Here is a 21603-nt window from a genome sequence, read left to right on the forward strand (position 1 = left end):
TTTCACATGAGCCACAAACAATTGCGGGGAGGACTAATAGCATTGTTGTGTGTGAGTAGTAAACTTTGTGAATGCTATGGGTTTGTTTCAAAATATTCCGTATTAGCTACTTATGAAAGATAAATATCACTGTGCAAGTGGAACTCTATTCACTTAATAGGGCTTTTTTACCGTCTTTTCCCCACAACAGCCCCCTTTGTCCATGAAAAGCCACTCATGAGGGTTTTGCCCCCCTGAGACCAGTACTGGACATGACAAAGGGGGCTGCTATAGAAGGAGGAAGCCCTCTGTAATTGAAGGACCAGCTTGCCTACAATTCGCACAAGAGCACCTCTGTATTCAAGACATAGTTCAGATATAAGCTGTATCTAAAGCAGCTTTAATTTAAAAAACGATGTGCAGGGCATATCAAATGTTCTTCATACTGTAGTCCTTGCTTTACTGCATAATAAAGTCTCAGCTTGGTTTAATAACTGTTAACAACCAGGATAATAAGGTAGGATCAGGATTATCTGGGTGCTTAAACAGGAATTAGGGATGCGGGTGGCGCTGTGGGTTAAACCGCAGAGCCTAGGACTTGCCGATCAGAAGGTCGGTGGTTCGAATCCCCACGATGGGGTGAGCTCCCGTTGCTCGGTCCCTGCTCCTGCCAACCTAGCAGTTCGAAAGCACGTCAAAGTGCAAGTAGATAAATAGGTACCGCTCCGGCGGGAAGGTAAACGGTGTTTCCGTGCCCTGCTCTGGTTCTCCAGAAGCGACTTCGTCATGCTGGCCACATGACCTGGAAGCTGTACGCCAGCTCCCTCGGCCAATAAAGCGAGATGAGCGTCGCAACCCCAGAGTCGGCCACGACTGGACCTAATGGTCAGGAGTCCTTTTACCTTTAAACAGGAATTAAGACAGAGTTCCCTGGTTTGGACAAAGGAGGGAAGTCTGGCTTAATCTAAAACAGGGATGAAATGCCAAAACTGGTATGAAAAGAAGGGTTTGTGGGTTGGAGCATACATTTCTGGATTTGTAAACCATAGTTTACACTGCCCAGATGTGACTTTTACTTTCTCTCTCTCACGTACACAAACATAAAGTCAGTAATGTGCATGCTAAGATACAGGGATGAATGAAAACAATAGATACTAAAATATCTCATGAAAAGTACCTTACCCATTCAATTTTAAGATAAATTTCTTTAGGGAAAGTGTTTTGAAATCTTATTAATCGTCTTCCCATTTCTGATTTCGCCTTGTTTGTTTTGAGACAGCTCTCACCGAGGTCTAAGGATGAGGTTGGTGTTGATTTTTTTTTCCTTAGCATGCTGTTGTGCTATCTGTGCGCATGTAGTTTTTGCTGTTGATCAAGCTACAAGCAAACACATTACGGAAGTTTAGCTTCTTTTAAATAATGCTTCTGACACAAAATGCATGCTTTGAAGAAGCTTGGCTCTCTTAAGTGCATCTGAGTGATCCCTGCATTTCCAAATGGGTCTCATTCACATACTACATTTTTGGGAGTGCTCTTAAAAACTTAGGTTATGACTGAAAACAGTGGCCTGGATTCCACTAAGCCAGCGCAAGGGTTCCTGCTGGTGCAGTGGGGCTTCTCTCCTTCCCTCTTGCGCTTCCCCAAATGTGCTCCTGGAGAGTCAGGAGAACCTGAGAAGAGATGAGGGGAAGGAGGGTGGGGTTTTATTTAGCATAAATGAAGGAACAATTGGAACAGTGTAACGTGAAATCCCACCCAATTTGTGAATCGTCTGGGTAAGGGGGAGCCAATGTGGTGCCCTACAAATATTATTGGACTACAACTCCCATTGGGACGTGGGTGGCGCTGTGGGTTAAACCATAGAGCCTAGGACTTGCCGATCAGAAGGTCGGCGGTTCGAATCCCCGCGACGGGGTGAGCTCCCGTTGCTTGGTCCCTGCTCCTGCCAACCTAGCAGTTTGAAAGCACGTCAAAGTGCAAGTAGATAAATAGGTACCACTCTGGTGGGAAGCTAAATGGCGTTTCCGTGCGCTGCTCTGGTTCGCCAGAAGCGGCTTAGTCATGCTGGCCACAAGACCCGGAAGCTGTACGCCTGCTCCCTCGGCCAATAAATTGAGATGAGCGCCGCAACCCCAGAGTCGGCCACGACTGGACGTAATGGTCAGGGGTCCCTTTACCTTTACAACTCCTGTTGCCTCATGGCAGCATGTTGCTTGATCAGGGATGATGGGAATTGTAGTCCAGTAACATCTGAAGGGCTACTCCTGATCCAGCTATTATACTTGGAGCGCTGCCAAGTGAGGCAGCCTTTGTGTGTACAGTATTTATTGACACATATAAGCAAAGCAGGAAAGACTTCTGTTGACCCTAGGTACGTTCAGCGGAAGGCATGTTTCAGAAGTAGTTTTAGGATGTGCAGTGTTGCAGAATTTTGAGAACAACTCTTCATAGGATAATTGTTTGACATAGGAGAATTCAGTGGTTCAAAAAGGGTATGGCAGGAGAGGATGGCAAGTGTGGCAGGAAGATTCAAGGACAATCAAATAAACATTTAAACATTTCTGTGTAGTATGGATAAACAACAGAAGCAGTATCCACTCCTCTCTTCAAGAGCATTGGCTGTTCTACGACTTATTCTTGTGAACAATGATTTTCTTCTGACAAATATGAAAGTTCAGAAAAGAGAAAGGCTTCTTTGTGTTCATGAGGGAGATGAGCGTTTCTCATAAATTAGACATAATATAAATGAGATTACTCGGCAGAAACAAGCTCACACCTCTCATTGAGTTTGCATACATATTTAAGAGGCTCATTTATATTTTGGAAATGATTCCTGTTCATATGTAGCTGCATAAGAACATAAGCTGCATAAGAAGATACGGAGCAGTATTATAAAATCAAGTACTGCTAGGAGTTGTTTCTTACTGTTTTTCAATGTACCGTATTTTTCGTCCCATAGGACGCACCCGTCCCATAGGACCTCCCGTAGGGCTGCCTAGGCTGCGGATGTGTTCCTGAAGCCTGGAGAGCGAGAGGGGTCGGTGCGCGCCGACTCCTCTCGCTCTCCAAGCTTCAGCAAAAGCCTGCATTCGCCCCATAGGACGCACCCAGATTTCCCCTTCATTTTTGGAGGGGAAAAAGTGCGTCCTATAGGGCGGAAAATACGGTATTTTTATCAATAAAAAATTCAGTGAGGCGCAATCAAATTTTTATTCTGAAAGTGTGGCCCTGAGAAAAGTTTGAAAACCACTGGGCTTATCCCGTGACATATGACCCTGAAGCTTTTTCCGTACAGTGGTACCTTGGGTTTGCAACCGCTTTGGATTACAACCATTTTGGATTACAACCACGTCAAACCTGGAAGTGTGTGTCCCTTTTTTTGGATTACAACCCATGGGGGGGGCATTGGCAAAAGTGCACCTTGGGTTACAATCTGTTTTGGTTTACAACTGGACCTCCGGAACGGATTATGGTTGTAAACCAAGGTACCACTGTACAGGCATAAGGTATGCTCGTGTTAATCTTGTTTTTGGTCATCATTGCCTATGTAGGTGTTTTTCTTAACCAGCAGATGGAGTCAGTACTTTGATTATGTGAAACAGGTTCAGAATTTACAGTGCATAATAAAGGTAGCTCTTAACTGCAATCTGTCTGGAATGCTATCTTTACTCTTTGGCAAATTCTGATATACATTACAAAGCTTCTTTGATATGTACCAATCTGACAAACATCAGACAGTTTTTTAAAGTGTTGTGCTCAGGTAGAAAAGACCTTGCAGATTTTATGGAAATGGCTCACATTTGTCTAGGAACAATTTGAGCTGAATATCCATTGGTCACTCTCCTTTGCGTGCGCTAGTTGTTGTTAATCAAGTAACCAGGTAAGTGGGACTTTTGTTAATTTTTGGAGATTTGTGGTAGAGATTGGAGCCCACCTATGGAGCCCATAGTAGCAACTTTGTGTGTGTGAACACAATCTACCCTAATCACAGAGAAGAATGGAGGGCTTAAAATGAAAAAGACACCAGGAAGGGTGTGGCAGACTCCTTCATAAGCCTGCCCACCAATTAGCCTCTCCAGAGTCTTCTCTGCAAGTAATTTTGCCTTAGCTACGTTAACTTCCAATATTGGAGTTCAGCTGAGAATAAGTGCACTTGGGGAGAGTAATTGTGGCAAAGTAAGATGGAGAAAGAATTTTGCTCCCATTTTGGTTGAAGGAAGGAAGGGTTTAGTACAGTTAAAATCAGACTAACCACTCGCCCTTGTCTAGGTGATTGGGGCTATACTATGTTGTGTCTAGTTTAACTCTTAGAAGAGCTTGACTTTTTGTTATGCTTGTAACCTGAAAACGCTCAGGGGGAAATAGGAAGCCAGGGTGAACCTGGGAGTACTCACTGTCATTCAGAACACTAACAAAAACTTCTAAATTGTCAAGAAAAGGTCCTGAGGCTTGAAAACATTTTCTGTAATTTATTTAAGTTTGGACTGAAACAAGAGTTATTCTATATGACGATCAGAGATTACAGCAATCCTTGTGTGCTACAGGCTAATCTTGCTTTGGAGTAATCTTGAGCATTTAGAGAAAAAATAATTAATCACATGTTTATGCCTCTGAATATTTTGTAAAATTACTATTTCGGTAAATATTGGCTTTACAAAACATTTTTTTACCAATATGTAACCAGAGTCAGATTTCAGTGTTTAATTATTCTTCATCAAAATGTATTCACACATCTTCTGAGTTAATGCCTACAGTATAATATACTTTTGATAGATTGTGTAGCTGCCCTGTTATCAGTATGATCCATTTTCTTCTATAGTTCAGGCAATTTAAAGCACTTGATTCAGACAATTGTACCTCAAGTTCAATAAAGCTAGATATGAATTGTCATTTTGCCTGTGCATATATCCCCCTTTCTACACCATTTGCAGCATGCCTGATTGCAATGTAAGATGCTCTCAAGTAATGAAGCAATCATATGTTGTTTGGCTGTTAAACCAAATGAACTTCATTTCCCATTTCAACCAAACCTTGTTCCACCTTCAAAGCAATCTTGGATCTTGACTCATGGTTTTGTAGTTGGTTTAAAATTCTGGCTTGTTACTTAATCGATAACCACAGTCCCTCTGTTGAAGCCACATGGTTTTCCTCAAGAGTTCAACTTTTACAGTTTCCCAAAAGAAATGGAGGAAGAAGTTTTAAAAATTAGGAAACCACAAACCAACTCACATTAATTTAATTTGGTTTAATCTGTAGAAGACAAACAGCAAAACGTGCAGATTTTTTAAAAAATCTCTGCATTACTTCATGTTCTCCTTAATAAAACAATTAATTTCCAAAGCTTTTTGCCTACAAATGTCCCTACATTTCTTTGAGCGTTCCAAACACAAAGCCATAAAAATGCCACAAACAAATTTCTGTTAAGTGTCTGTTTGCTGATTGCATGTCCATCTCACGAAATAAACCTACATTTTTGTTTTAAAATCCAGAATAAATTACTGTTAGGAACAGACAGGAGTCTCAGTGAGCAGAGCAAGCAGGTGGGGAGAAGGATCCAGGGAATTGGGCAGTGGTTTGTGGGATTCTGTGCCACCTGTAAAGTAATCTAATCTAAAGTAATCTAAGGTTAGATTAAAGGTTGCAAGGTGGGGCTGCCACTGAAGACAGTTCGTATAGTTCATCCGGTACAGAATTTAGCGGCCAGGTTGCTCATGGGGGCAAGACTGTCTGGGCAGATTACACCAAGTCTGGTCTAGTTTCACTGGTTTGCCAATAAGTTATTTTAATTAATAGTAATAGTAATAGTAGACTATTCTGGGTTACTTCTTGGAATGATGATTTTTTTGAACTCAAAAAGGAGGTGTTCTGCTTTCAGCAAAACAGGTTGCCTGCTCTCCTCTTGCAAATTACCATATTTTTCTTTCTATAAGACCTAATTTTTGGAGGAGGAAAGCAAGAAAAAAATATATTCTGAATCTCAGAAGCCAGAACAGCAAGAGGGATCGCTGCGCAGTGAAAGCAGCAATCCCTCTTGCTGTTCTGGCTTCTGGGATAGCTGCGCAGCCTGCATTCGCTCCATAAGACGCACACACATTTCCCCTTACTTTTTAGGAGGGAAAAAGTGAGTCTTATAGAGCAAAAAATACGGTACTTTGAGTATCGTTTTTAAGTCCTGAGTGACCCTCACCAAGGAGTTAGGTATGAATCATTAGTTTTAGAATGACTGGGGGCAAAACCAGCAGCAATTTAAGCATTTGTTGTTAAAATAGAACACCTACCATTCAGTACAAATGCTTTGTGTTTAATAGCTCTGGTGCTTTCTTATGTACTTTTGAAAAACATATTTATGTACTTTTGAAAAACATATGTGGCTATTGTTTACAATTGTTACTATTTGTTTTGTGTACTTTCTATATTTCAGTGATAGACGCTTGCTACAGCCCGCTCAGGTGTGTGATATTTTCAAAGGAGTTATATTGCTAATCTGCTACTTTATGATGCACTATGTTGACTATTCCATGATGTACCACCTGATCAGAGGACAGTCTGTCATTAAACTCTACATCATCTATAATATGCTTGAGGTAAGCAAATGGCCATTAGAACTGTCAAAACATGCTTCCTTCCTGAATATTCCAGATGGAACAATTTCAAAGTTGGTAAAAGAATTATGGTAATTCTGTAATATATTTCCTGCCCTGTTATGGGAAAAAAGATCCATTTTTCTTCAACAATGATAAGCAATAAGTCGTATTGTGGATGCCATAGTTTCTTTAGTATTTGTAAGCTGCTAAATTTGTAACGGGGTTTAAAAGAGCAACTCTCACAGAAGTATGGTGTATATTTAGCACAGTAATAGATATAGTCCCAACCAATTTTAGGGGTTTTATAAAAAATGGTAGGTATCTCAATAATTACTTCACATGTGTCTCAGAAGCTGGGCATGTTTGAAGATACTTAGACTTTGTTTTCTATGAATAGTAGACCTACATGTGAAAAAGCAAGCTGCTTTTCAGAGTCAACTAATTTGCCATTAATAGCGCCATCCAAGAGTTCTTGAAGGGAGGAAGGGATAAAAATAAAATAATTAAAGCAAGCAGAAGAATAGTATAGCAATTGAGGAGGCAACTACATGTGCATAAGTGGTTTTTTTTTTAAATTAAGACCCTTGATCATCTTGCTCGCGCTCCTCTCCACATATTCCGGCTTGTCAATATCCTCCTTAAATTGTGGCACCCAGAACTGGACTCCAGGTGTGGTCTGACCAAAGCAGAATAGAGCGGTACTATTACTTTCCTTGATCTGGACACTATACTTCTTTTGATGCAGCCTAGAATAGCATTAGCCTTTTTGCTACTGCATCACACTGTTGATTCATTTAAGCCTGTGGTCTGCTAAGACCCCTAAATCGTTTTCACATATACTACTGTCAAGCCAGGTGTCCCATCTTATATTTGTGCAACGGATTATTCCTTCCTAAGTGTAGAACCTTACATTTGTCCCTATTGAAATTCATATCAGCCCAGTTCTCCAACATGTTTAGTACGAGAGAGGGACAAAAACTTCTTCCTGTCTACTTTCTCTACATCATGCATGATATTATGCATCTCTATCACGTCTCCATTTACTTGGCTTATTTCTAAACTAAAAAGTCCCTTGTAGGGGAGTTGCTCCAACCCTTTGATTCTTCGGTTAACTTTTTGAGATGTGGCAATACAGTATTCCAAGTGTGGTCTTGCCATAGATTCTTGCGACAGCATTATGATACTGGCATTTTCGTTTTTAATCCCTTTCTTAATGATCCCAAATAATGATCCCTTTCAGCCAGTTGGAAGAGATATTTTTGAAGCTCATCTCAATCCCTGTTGTTCTCAACACCCTAAACAATATGGTATCATCAGCAAACATGGCTAATTCACTGCTCATTCCAGCACTAAATCATTAATGGGCTATTTAAAAAAGCACAGGTCCAAGTTCCAATTCTTGGGGGAACTCCAGTTTCTACATCCCTCCATTGGGAAAACTGTCCATTTCCCCCCTAATCTTTGCCTTCTGTTTCTTAAACAGTTACTAATAATCCACAGGAGAACCCCTCTTCTATGAGTGCTAAACTTACTCAGGAACTTTTGGTTAGCTACTTTGTGCACTTTGATTGTCAAAAAGCTTTTGACAGTGTTAACGGGATCAACACTAGATGCATGTTGACACTCTGAAGGGTTAGTCAGACAGGACTTACCCTTTGCTGAAGCCATGCCAGCATTTGCTTTGCATGCAGAAGGTCCCAGATACAATTTGACATCTCCAGGTAGTACTGGGAAAGACTCCTATCTGAAATCCTGGAGAGTTTCTGCCAGTCAGTTGGCTCCCATTTCACACCACTTCTCTAACCAGCAAGAGCAACAGATGATGGTTGCCTGGCTTAGGTTTATATCTGAACTGGAGCTTGTGATTTGTTTTTCTTCAAACTGCATGCCCTCCAACATTTCTCCATTGAAATTAGGGACATCCTAAGGAAAAGTGGGGCATTCTGGGATCAAATCAGAAACCGGGATGGCTTCTGTAAATCCAGGACTGTCCCTGGAAAGTAGGGACACTTGAAGGGTCTGAAACTGTCACGTTAAGCGATGGTTTGTTCATCGCTTACTAATCATAGTTTGTTTGGGTAAAACTACAGTACTTGGGATAGATGTGACACTATGCTGTAGATCATGGTTTGTTGCTTCCACTGACGAGGGAAGGAGCAAAGTGGGAGCAAATCTCCACATTCATGGTGAACCATTAACTTGGCCAATTATGTATTTCTTATATTTGCCCCATAAATAGAAATGTGTGGCTTCATTCTTCCATACATGCATACTGAACACCCAAAGATTCCCACCTCAAAAAAAAGCCACTTCTTTTTTTAAAAAAACAAAAAACAGATTTTTTGAGTGAGCTCTTTCCAGATCTTTCCAGTAATGTAGGCATTTGCTGAATGCCCACAAATGACATTTTGTTTTTGTTTTTAGATTCATGTCTCCCGGCTCCTGCTCCTTTATGAACTCCCAATGTACATAATGCTAGTGACATAGCCCCTTCATGGAATTCTTCTGGAGTCTGGAGCCGGAATGTAGGGTTTAGGTAAGTCCAGTTTAAAGAGAGGGGTGGTATTGTGTGGCATCTAAGCATTTAGAGTCCTATTAAAATTAAAAAATTTTGAAAACCACACAATATACCGTATTTTTTGCACCATAACACTCACTTTTTTCCTCCTAGAAAGTAAGGGGAAATGTCTGTGTGTGTTATGGAGGGAATGCCTACGGGTGGCATGCCTACAGATTTTCCTCCTCTAAAAACTACGTGCGTGTTATGGTCGGGTGTGTGTTATAGAGCGAAAAATACGGTACTTTAGGGCTATTATGCTAAATTTGGTTTTTCCCAAAAAAAAAAGAGAAAGAAGGAGCTGGAAGAGGTTGAACTTCCTTTGTCATTTAGAAAACAAATTACTTTTGTTGAGAGTTTCATTGAACCAACCGAAACCATAGGCAATACCCATAGAGTATAGAGGGCAGGATAACACTTAAAATATGTTTTTGTATGCAGAAAGGCACACTTACAAATATATGAAACTGGAAGGCCTTGAATAATTTACTGTTTGTACATAACATACATAATTTGTACATGGAGGACGTTTCTCTCTCTTTTTTTATTTTACTTTTTTAAAAAATAATATTTATTAAATTTCCAACAAATTAAACACAACACTACAAAAAAAGAAAAAACATACAATACAATACAATACAATACAATACAATACAATACAATACAATACAAAATAAAAGAAACAAACAAAACAAGACAAGACAAAAACCATTTAAAACACAATCCAATTTCAACATCTTATCTTTCTTTCCCTTATTTCCTCGACCTCCTCACACCTCCCTTTTTGTATTCCACTTCTGTTAATTGTTTCAGCAATTCCTTTTCATCTTCCTCTGTTTTCTATCCTATAATTACCTTAACACATTCTAACCATATTTTCCCGTTAGGACGTTTCTCACTGGACCGAGCTGTTCTTTCTTTTGTCACTTCTATATTTTCCAGTTGTGGTAAGAATTCACATCTATACAACCTTGTTTGTTACCAAGGTGAGGAACAACCATCAACCACAGAACCAAGGAGACTAATTTGAGTCCAGCATCCAGGAGGCACCCAACGTTCACTATAGCTATTGCAACAGGACAGAGCTCACTCAATTCAACGTGCCAGTTGAGAAGGTCTGTCTTGAGGCACTTCAGAACAAAGGCTTATATAGTAGTTCAAACACAGCAAACAAGAGTCATCTTCATGTACATCAGGAAAGGTTACAGGTCATGAAAAGCAAAGCACACATGGCTCCATACTGGTACGTTCACCCCCACAATCACCTTGGAGCGATGAGGCCATTGGACCATTTTCAGTCTTGGATGTCTGGCATTACCCTAGCAACCTAACCATCAGTGGGAGGGAGGAACATCATAAAATCCTGGGTCTCAGATAGCTTCATGGATAGCTGATTAACACTCTGCTATTAAAATATCTTGCCATTTTTACCACTTTCATGGGTAGATAAGGAGAGATGGAATGCAGCGTAGGAAGGAGAAACTCACAAATGCAGAACACAAAAAAAAAAATCAAGCCTAATATATTATAAAAGGTTAAATGCAATTACATTGAAACATTATTAAAATAATAAAAATATACACCTGGGTTCACTAATTCTTATATCACAGTTCAAAAGCAAAAGTTCGGGTTTTTTTTTACTATTTTTCATAACTTTAAGCCAGGATAATAGTCTGTCAAGCCCAAATAGTGCTTGAACATTGGTGAGAGAACTCACAGTTGTATAAAGCACAGTGGATCCGTCCTTCAGTTTGAGGTGCCAGTTCATATAACCAGGGTCTCCATTTGAACCCTGTATGGTTCGAAGCCTGCCTGCAACCCCGTGAATTTTTGTACCTGGATCTGTACCTGTATTTTAATTGATTGTCTGATTTTATGTTAATGTATTATACATTTGATGTTAGCCGCTCTGAGCCCGGCTTTGGCTGGGGAGGGCAGGATATAAATAAAATTTATTATTATTATTGTTGTTGTTGTTGTTGTTGTTGTTCACATTTTTTGCAGCAGAGAAGCTCTTTGTACTCATTTGATGATGATGATGATGATTTATTATTTATACCCCGCCCATCTGGCTGAGTTTCCCCAGCCACTTTGGGCAGCTCCCAGTCAAGTGTTAAAAACAATACAACGTTAAATATTAAGAACTTCCCTGAACAGGGCTGCCTTCAGATGTCTTTTAAACATAGGATAGCTGCTTATTTCCTTCGCATCTGAAGGGAGGGCGTTCCACAGAGCGGGCACCACTACCAAGAAGGCTCTCTGCCCAGTTCCCTGTAGCCTCACTTCTCACAGTGAGGGAACTGCCAGAAGACCCTCCCAGCTGGACTTCAGTGTCTGGGCTGAACGATGGGCGGGGCCGAAATATGAAATCGTAGATTTTAGTGAGTCTAGTATGATGTAGGTGGATATCACCCATTATATTTGCCTTCTAGATTTTGATCATTTAGGAAATGTTCATGCTTTATGAATATTTCTCACATCAGTGAGGGTGTAGAAGATCAGCAAGGAGTGCAAGCCAAACAAACTCGTGTGCACACACACCAAGCAAAATTGAAAGGGTAGTGGTGCTCTTGCCCATTTTCTTCCCAAAAGAGCTCTTAAAACTGCACCCCAGTAGTCCTGTTAAGCTCCTGCCACCAGAAAGCTGTTGAAATCAAGTGACAAGTGTCTGCTGGCTGGAAACTGCTGCGTCAGGCCAGGCTGGTCCGTCTTGGGAGAGACTCTCTTGCAAAAGCACTGCAGGTACAAAGAAGCAGACAAATCGTACAGCACCAGGCTGAATTCTGACAGGCCAGGCCCATGGCACAGTGTCTTCGCTTCCTATCTGGGAAGATGATCCAAACTTACCGTATTTTTCACCCTATAGGACACACTTTTTCCCCTCCAAAAATGAAGGGGAAATGTGTGTGCGTCCTACGGGGCGAATGCAGGCTTCAGGAGAGCCCCACCTCCAGCCCCGCAAACTCGGGAGACAGCGGGAGAGGCGCAGCGCGCCATTCCCGCTGTCCCCCGACTTGGTTAGAAGGCTGGCAGGGGGAGAAGCCTGCTCCTCCCCGTCGCCAGCCCCGCAAACTGGGGGACAGCGGGAGGCGCAGTGCGCCTTTCCCGCTGTCCCCCGACTTGGTTAGAAGGCTGGTGGGGAGAGAAGCCTGCTCCTCCCCTTCGCCAGCCCCGCAAACTTGGGAGACAGCGGGAGGTGCAGCACGCCTTTCCCGCTGTCCCCCGACTTGGTTAGAAGGCTGGCGGGGGGGGGGGGAGAAGCCTGCTCCTCCCCGTCGCCAGCCCCGCAAACTCGGGAGACAGCGGGAGGCGCAGCACGCCTTTCCCGCTGTCCCCCGACTTGGTTAGAAGGCTGGCGGGGGGGGGGGAGAAGCCTGCTCCTCCCCGTCGCCAGCCCCGCAAACTCGGGAGACAGCGGGAGGCGCAGCGCGCCTTTCCCGCTGTCCCCCAACTTGGTTAGAAGGCTGGCGGACGGCTTCCCCCTCCTCCAGCCCCGCAAGCTCCCAGACCCATGCCAAAGCTGCACGCAGCTTCGGCATCGCTCTGGGTCCTGTTCTGGGGGCCCCGCGCCTGGGGGAGGGGGAAATAATTTTCCCCCCTTTATTTCCCCCCCCCAATCTAGGTGCGTCCTATGGGCCGGTGCGTCCTATAGGGCGAAAAATACGGTATTCTCCTCCTCCTACTTGGGCTGGGTGTGGGCAGTGCAGAGTCCTACACGCCTTTCCTTCCCATCCATCTGCTGCCTCTTCTTCACCTTCCCCCAGGCCCCATTTTGCATTTCAGGGCTCACTCCAGATTTCTTTCTTAGGGTGCCTCCTTTTCTCCCCATCACTGCTCTTGGGGTTCTTTGGCATCTTCTTTTTTCTTGAGAGTATTTTCCCAGAGGGAAAAACAAAACCCTGCTGCTTCTGTTGCAGCAACTGCACTGTATCAGCCCTCTGACCAGACATTCATAGTTCCATTTCCACAGCTGCAGTGACGTGACATTCCAGCAGTTTTGCTCTTGCCCTATAGGGGGAACTAACATGTGCAGTCAGTTTATATTATCAATACAGTGGTACCTCGGGTTAAGTACTTAATTCGTTCCAGAGGTCCGTACTTAACCTGAAACTGTTCTTAACCTGAAGCACCATTTTAGCTAATGGGGCCTCCTGCTGCGCTGCCGGAGCACAATTTCTGTTCTCATCCTGAAGCAAAGTTCTTAACCTGAAGCACTAGCTCTGAGTTAGCGGAGTCTGTAACCTGAAGCGCCTGTAACCTGAAGCGTTTGTAACCCGAGGTACCACTGTATCTGACATTTTCTGCTCCACGATTTAGTTCTTCAAGTTGAATTTAAAAACATTAATTGGTGGGTGCACAAATACATCTGCAACCTTTTAATGATGTGGCTTCAAACAGCATTCCGTGGAGCTATAGTTAATTGGAAGACTATCAGGGACTTCTCGGGGGGGGGGGAAGCATCTCTGAATGACATTTATTGACCATTAGCAGTGGTTCCCTGCAATGTACAACCCCAGAGGTTCTGGGTTGCACTGTTTTGTTCACACAGGTTAATGGTGGAATCTGATAGGTCTGGCCAGTGTTCCACATAAGGTGACTTTGTGCTTGAAGCAGAATTGTAAAACTTCTATCACACACAGGCATTCCATGGCCAGTCAGCAGCAAGGATACTTTGCAGATGTTGAAGGGAAAGCTACTTGGAAGTAGAAACTTTGGAAACAAAAATTGTAGTTAACTTTGTTTTGAATATCCTATTTGCATTTCGTGTTGGACACTGACATGTTGAGAGTATGCAGTAATTAATGGAAAAATAAACTCTGTTACCTTTGTTTAAGAGGAACATAGCTGACAAAATTAAACTATCTTGGTTTATACTTCCTTGGTGTATTTTCTTTCTCTCTTTCTAGGTAGCTGATCGTTTGTTTTCATCTTTTGGTCAAGATATTTTGGATGCTCTTTACTGGACAGCTACAGAACCAAAGGAGAGAAAAAGGGCACACATAGGTGTGATTCCCCATTTTTTCATGGCGGTGCTGTACGTCTGTATCCTTTTGGGTCAGAATTGCAGTTCATTTTCATCTCTATGAATGCTAAAATAGTATTTAAAATGCATGGATTTGAGGACCATTACGTTTTATCTACAAACCTATTCAAAGTTCTGTGAAATTGTGTCAGAATCTTCATCTTAATTAATGTAAGAACTAAAACTGGATTTTTTTTAAAAAAAAGTAAATTAAAAACCTTCTATTGGGCAAGAATTAACAAAGGAGAACTCCTCAGTCCAGCTGGACTGTACTTAAGCTGTCCACTTACCACAAACTATAGCCAAGAACAAACCTTGTTGATATCCTGCCTTGTCCACATTGCATGTTTTCCAGTGTGGTGTAGTGGTTAAGAGCGGTAGACTTGTAATCTGGTGAACCAGGTTCGATTCCCTGCTCCTCCACATGCAGCTGCTGGGTGACCTTGGGCCAGTCACACTTCTGAAGTCTCTCAGCCCCACTCACCTCACAGAGTGTTTGTTGTGGGGGAGGAAGGGAAAGGAGATTGTTAGCCGCTTTGAGACTCCTGAAGGGGAGTGACAAAGCGGGATATCAAATCCAAACTCCTTCTTCCTGCTAACCTTGCTTTTAATGCTTGCCCCTGGCCTGGCTTGCATTAACTCTTGGCTAAACCATGGCTAAACCAAGGAGCCAGTGTTCAGGTGCTGGGAGGGAAAATGGCAGCTACTTATTTCCTTCCCTGGTCCTGCTGCTGTTATGCTACCTAGAGCTGAGCCATGGTTGTGTTTATTGTTAAACCTAAACCCAGAGTTGTATTTTGTCTGGAGAAGAAAAACCAAAGTGGTTCACTACATTACCAAATGAATAACAAATATTAGTAGGGCCTGCACACCCACGTCTCTCAGCGATAGTGGTATAGCAAGGCAGTACAAGTAATTGTGGAACCTTCTCTTGGAATGCTTAAAAGCATGCAATGGACATAGTTAATATAACTGCATGTTTATCAGCAAGCTGCTTGTATAGTATAGCACAGGCATAGGCAAACCCGGTCCTCCAGCTGTTTTAGAACTACAACTCCCATCATCCCTAGCTAACAGGACCAGTGGTCAGGGATGATGGGAGTTGTAGTCCCAAAACATCTGGAGGGCCAAGTTTAACTATGCCTGGTATAGCACAATGATACTTAAAAGTCTGCTTTGGTATCTTAAAACTTAGTGTAATACAGTGGTACCTCTGGATGTGAACGCGATCCGTTCCGGAGCCCCATTCGCATCCAGAAGCGAACGCAACCCGCATCTGCGTGTGTCGCGATTCGCCGCTTCCACGCATGCGCGTGACATCATTTTGACCGTCTGCACATGCGCGAGCAGCAAAACCCAGAAGTAGCGTGCTCTGTTACTTCCGGGTCGCCGCAGTGCACAACTCAAAAATACTTACCCTGAAGCTACTTCAACCCGAGGTATGACTGTATATATTGCCATTTAATATTTTCTTCTAAAAAGCATTTACCTTAACATATATGACTACAGTCTTGCATGCTATCCTGATAATGGTCCAGGCAACGACACTCAATGTAGCCTTCAACTCGCACAACAAGTCACTTCTTACTATCATGATGTCTAACAATGTAAGTGTTTTATAGATATATTTGCCTCACTGGCTTTGGCAACTATGATGTGTGACAGTACTTCTGTTAAATGATTTCTATGTTCTCAGTCAACATATTTTGTAGAAAATGTTTTTTTAAAAAAAAAATAGAAGTGTAAGAGTGTTACTTTCTTTAAATCGCAGTTTGTTGAAATTAAAGGAAGCGTTTTCAAGAAGTTTGAAAAGAATAATCTGTTTCAGATGTCAAACAGTGGTATGTACATACATGTGAGCTGCTAATTCAGGAGTGTGTGCTTCTCATACATTATATATCATGTAGCATGTGTGAAATCAGTGGTGGTGGTATTTCATAAAATCCTGCGTGATCATAATTTGTGGTGCTCCTCTTCAAGTATGGCAAGGGGCTTGTTCACCACCCCGATCCGGGTTGGGATATGTTTTACTCTTGAACAGCAGTACTGAAAATAAAACCATGGGTGAGTTATGAAGTGGTGTACAATTTTAATCCTGTTTTGAGGTTTCACCATTTTTAATCAGGCTAATAAAGAAAGTTGGAACCAGACTAAGTTGTAATCAAGTCCCACAGAGCAGAATAATGAAGTTAGTCATGTTGACTATTGTTTCATTCTGACTTTCATGAAACCCACTCATGAGTAAAGTTCTTTGGCTCCCACCCTAATGAAGTAGCAGTTCTTTTATAGATATGTATTTATTTTGGTCTGGTTCACATATAAAATTAAGCCAAACTGTAGCCTAATGCAAATGTATGAGCTCCTAGTGAAGAAGCTGTGTCTGCTCCTGCGCTAACCTAAGCCATGGTTTGGTTTAGCATGTCATCCCAACCAGACTCGTGCTTTAACTCTGTGCAGACAAGTCATACATTGTGACCAAGGTTTGTCCACCTTACTTGGTTTTGAGATGAAATCCAGTCTTCAGTCCATGTACCCCACTGCTGTCTTCTAATTCTGTGCAGTGTAGGCGCATCACTTGCATGAATTCAATTAAACTCACTTGGCTCTGCCAGCCGCCTTCCTTTGCATTGGGGAGAGAGAAAGGAAGGGAAGGCAGTTAAGAGACACCCCCCTTTGCTAGCAGCCAGGTAAACCTGACTATATTCAGTGTTGCTTATATGCTTTGCCTCTGGAGCGGAATCCCCAGGTGTGGTGCAGCTATACTATATTCAGATTTTATTATGTGTTAAATTCATAACACTGTTAAAAATACCAAAAATCTTTTGTCACTCTCTACATGTTTCAAGGGATGTGGGTGGCGCTGTGGGTTAAACCACAGAGCCCAGGACTTGCAGATCAGAAGGTCAGCGTTCGAATCCCCACGACGGGGTGAGCTCCCGTTGCTCTGTCCCTGCTCCTGCCAACCTAGCAGTTCAAAAGCACATCAAAGCAAGTAGATAAATAGGTACTGCTCCAGCAGGAAGGTAAACGGCGTTTCCGTGAGCTGCTCTGGTTCGCCAGAACTGGCTTAGTCATTCTGGCCACATGACCCGGAAGCTGTACACCGGCTCCCTCGGCCAATAAAGTGAGATGAGTGCCGCAACCCCAGAGTCGGCCACGACTGGACCTAATGGTCAGGGGTCCCTTTACCTTTACCTTTTACATGTTTCAAACACTTAAACTTAAGTTCATTCCTGCCTCCTAGAGGCCTGTGCGGAAGACCCATTGAATGCTGTGGGACTCACTTTCTGAGTAAATATGCATAGGATTGTACTGTGTGATTAGCAATGATTTTTCATTTTTTTTCCAGATGTTACATATAGCAGTAATTATTAAATCAAGCCAACTTATGATCCAGTATTGTAGAGCATCACTTTTGCCATTCCCTGAGGAAGAATACAGTTGTATATTATTCCAGATGTGCATAGAACAAATGAACAATAAAGGCAACTTATTTTCCACGTTCGGATTGTTAGGTTGGATTTGATGAATCCATACATCAGTCGTGAACTTGTTCCATACTCTTGCACAGAGTGCAGCTTTTTATAAGTAATATTAATCCACTGCTAAATTTAGCCTCTGTATAAGAACTCTTCTGTAGAATGGTGATGCAAATTGCTATTTTTGTAGCCTTAAAAGTTTATTATTCTTTTTAGATATAAAGGAGAGATTCACCAACTATGTGCTGTTACTGATAGTTTGTCTAAGAAACATGGAACAGTTTTCATGGAATCCAGGTAAAGTCTATTTCCAGACAAGAAATATAGAATAAAAATTTGGAGACATTTTAGTTGTATTGACTGCCAGCAGCATAAACATAATTTGGCTGTACCTATTTTAATGCAAAAGTGGTTGACTTGATTAATTCTTCAGTATGTTATCTGTGTATTGTCACTGGATCTTATTATCATGTGTGTATGCTGTATTAATGGTTTATCCAAGTGCTTTAATTCAGGTTAAAACGTAATGCATAATGCTCTTGGTAACAGAGCAGGAGAGGAACAAAGTGTTGCAATTTCCTCTCTGTGCATGAGCACACTTGTTCTTTCACAGTGAGCCATGAACACTATAGTGTTACGTGCTAATGAGACTATAGAGGGTTTTCTGTGGGCTGAAGTTTTCTAATTTTTCAACAAAATAGTGTTATCTTCCTGCCTCATTCACACCAAAAGTTAGCACTCCAGAGCTCATTCTTTTGTATATACCCTGTCATGCCTAAGAAGGAGTGGCATTTGCTGGACGTCTGCAGGGACCTTATATTCTATAAATAATAATAATTAATAATAAATGTTTATTTGTACCCCGCCCTCCCTGGCCGGAGCCGGGCTCAGAGCGGCTAACATCATATAAATAATACAATATGCATAAAAACGAACAATCAATGGATTAAAATGCATCCCAAAATTAATTCAAATAAATTAAAATTAAAGTTAAAACTGGACAGATGACAATTCTCAGGTTAAAACTGAAAGCTGTTAATACTCGCCAGGTCTTTCAGAAAGAAAGAAAAATGTTTCTACTGCTACTCTCTGGATGGCTGTTAATATAGGCCTAACTCACTCCTCCACCAGCTTCTCCTGGATGATATGCTGGCACATTCTGTTAGAAGGTTATCTGCAAGTATTTTTTTAAGAGAGCCTCACTGAGAAGATTTGCATCATTGACTCCTTTCTCTTCCTGTGGTTGCCTTTGATCACAAAGCCCTCCCAGAGAGCACTGGAAGCTTAGGCCCTGTTATTTTGGCACAGGAGTATTCATGCTTTCACTAAGATACACTGCTTTTGGCTATCCCCATGTTCATTTGGAAAACTCAGCAGTGGCCAGAGGATTGGAGAAGATCAGTCTACATCCCAATCCCAAAGAAGGGCAGTGCCAAAGAATGCTCCAACTACCGCACAATTTCACTCATTTCACACGCTAGCAAGGTTATGCTTAAAATTCTACAAGGAAGGCTCAAGCAGTATGTGGACCGAGAACTCCCAGAAGTGCAAGCTGGATTTAGAAGAGGCAGAGGAACCAGAGACCAAATTGCAAACATGCACTGGATTATGGAGAAAGCTAGAGAGTTCCAGAAAGACATCTACTTCTGCTTTATTGACTATGCAAAAGCCTTTGACTGTGTCGACCACAGCAAACTATGGCAAGTCCTTAAAGAAATGGGAGTGCCTGATCACCTCATCTGTCTCCTGAGAAATCTCTATGTGGGACAAGAAGCTACAGTTAGAACTGGATATGGAACAACTGATTGGTTCCAAATTGGGAAGAGTACGGCAAGGCTGTATATTGTCTCCCTGCTTATTTAACTTATATGCAGAATTCATCATGCGAAAGGCTGGGCTGGATGAATTCGAAGCCGGAATTAAGATTGCCGGAAGAAATATCAACAACCTCAGATATGCAGATGACACAACCTTGATGGCAGAAAGTGAGGAGGAATTAAAGAACCTTTTATTGAGGGTGAAAGGGGAGAGCGCAAAATATGGTCTGAAGCTCAACATCAAAAAAACGAAGATCATGGCCACTGGTCCCATCACCACCTGGCAAATAGAAGGGGAAGAAATGAAGAAAACCCCAAGATGGTTGTTTCCAATGGAAGTGAAGGCACAGAAAAAACTCAATATGGAGGCCAAATGGCCGAAATATTGGGAAATTCTGGGTCAAGATGGAGACAGAATAAAATTGCAGAGCTTTGAAAAATTGAAAAATAAAGTGCGAGATTGGCTCCATTATTATCAAATAATGGAGGCATATAATTTGGACAAAAAAGTTGGTTTCCAAGTGGAAAAATCAAAATTGGAAACAGAATTGTTAGACTCTAAAATTAAGAATTTGTCAAAAATGTATAACTTGCTGTTGAAATGGAATACTCAGGATGAAACGGTGAAATCAGCAATGATTAAATGGGCACAAGATGTTGGACATAACATAATGATGGCTGACTGGGAACAGTTATGGATCACAGGTATGAAATTTACGGCATGTAATGCTTTAAGAGAAAACTTAATGAAAATGATTTATGGATGGTACATGACACCAGTCAAGCTTGCAAAAATCTACCATTTGCCCGATAATAAATGTTGGAAATGTAACGAGACTGAAGGCACATTCTTTCACCTTTGGTGGACATGCCCAAGGATTAAGACATTCTGGGAGATGATTTATAACGAAATGAAAAAGGTACTTAAATATACCTTTCTGAAGAAACCAGAGGCCTTTCTCCTGGGCATGGTCAGCCAACTGGTGCCAAAGAAGGACAGAACTTTTTTTATGTATGCTACAACAGCAGCAAGAATACTCATCGCGAAGTATTGGAAGACACAAGATTTACCCACCCGGGAAGAATGGCAGATGAAGTTGATGGACTATATGGAATTGGCGGAAATGACTGGCAGAATCCGAGACCAGGGAGAAGAGTCGGTGGAAGAAGATTGGAAAAAATTTAAAGATTATTTACAGAAATATTGTAAAATTAATGAATGTTACAAAAATGTTGGAATGAAGTTACATGGCTTTAGTAGAAATGCTATAAGGAATTAAGTATAAATAGATTAATAGAGTATTAAAGGAAAAATAAGGTTAGAATGAGTTAAGATAATTATAGGATAGAAAACAGAGGTAGATGGAAAGGAATTGCTGAAATAATTAACAGAAGTGGAATACAAAAAGGGAGGTGTGAGGAGGTCGAGGAAAGAAGTGAATGAAAGATGGGATAATAAAATTTGATTTATTTTATTGTTGCATTGTTTTGTTAGTTTAATGTATTGTATTGTATGTGTTTTTTCTTTTCTTTTAGTGTTTAAATTTTTTGGGAAAGTAATAAATATTATTTTTAAAAAAATAGAAGGGGAAGAAATGGAGGCAGTAAGAGATTTTACTTTCTTGGGCTCCATGATCACTGCAGATGGAAGTGAGAGCTGGACCATAAAGAAGGCTGATCGCCGAAGAATTGATGCTTTTGAATTATGGTGCTGGAGGAGACTCTTGAGAGTCCCATGGACTGCAAGAAGATCAAACGTATCCATTCTTAAGGAAATCAGCCCTGAGTGCTCACTGGAAGGACAGATCCTGAAGCTGAGGCTCCAATACTTTGGCCACCTCATGAGAAGAGAAGACTCCCTGGAAAAGACTCTGATGTTGGGAAAGATGGAGGGCGCAAGGAGAAGGGGACGACAGAGGATGAGATGGTTGGATGGTGTTCTTGAAGCTACCAGCATGAGTTTGATCAAACTGCGGGAGGCAGTGGAGGACAGAAGTGCCTGGCGTGCTCTGGTCCATGGGGTCACGAAGAGTCGGACACGACTAAATGACTAAACAACAACAACATGTTCATTAAATTCTGCAGGATCCTGTTGAGAGAAGAAGAAGAAACATCTTACTTGGTGAACACCTGTTATTCTCATAGATTCTAGCTATCCAGATCA

The 21603-nt window shown here is 41.8% G+C and overlaps 1 protein-coding gene across 3 annotated transcripts in view; it reads left to right on the forward strand.

Moving 5' to 3' along the window:
- TAPT1 (transmembrane anterior posterior transformation 1) overlaps positions 1-21603 on the forward strand; it is a 67309-nt gene that overhangs the window by 35333 nt on the left and 10373 nt on the right. For 2 of the 3 annotated variants that reach the window (XM_083460488.1, XM_083460486.1), the window contains exons 4-9: positions 1259-1282; positions 6401-6563; positions 14028-14163; positions 15653-15750; positions 15915-15984; positions 17839-17919. In XM_083460488.1, the coding sequence (XP_083316614.1) occupies positions 1259-1282; positions 6401-6563; positions 14028-14163; positions 15653-15750; positions 15915-15984; positions 17839-17919 (572 nt within the window). The remainder of the gene's footprint in view (positions 1-1258; positions 1283-6400; positions 6564-14027; positions 14164-15652; positions 15751-15914; positions 15985-17838; positions 17920-21603) is intronic. The other variant, XM_083460487.1, reaches the window with a different exon arrangement.

This window comes from Podarcis liolepis, assembly GCF_965112155.1.
Source record: "Podarcis liolepis genome assembly, chromosome: 9".
Classification (NCBI taxonomy): Eukaryota; Metazoa; Chordata; class Lepidosauria; order Squamata; family Lacertidae; genus Podarcis; species Podarcis liolepis.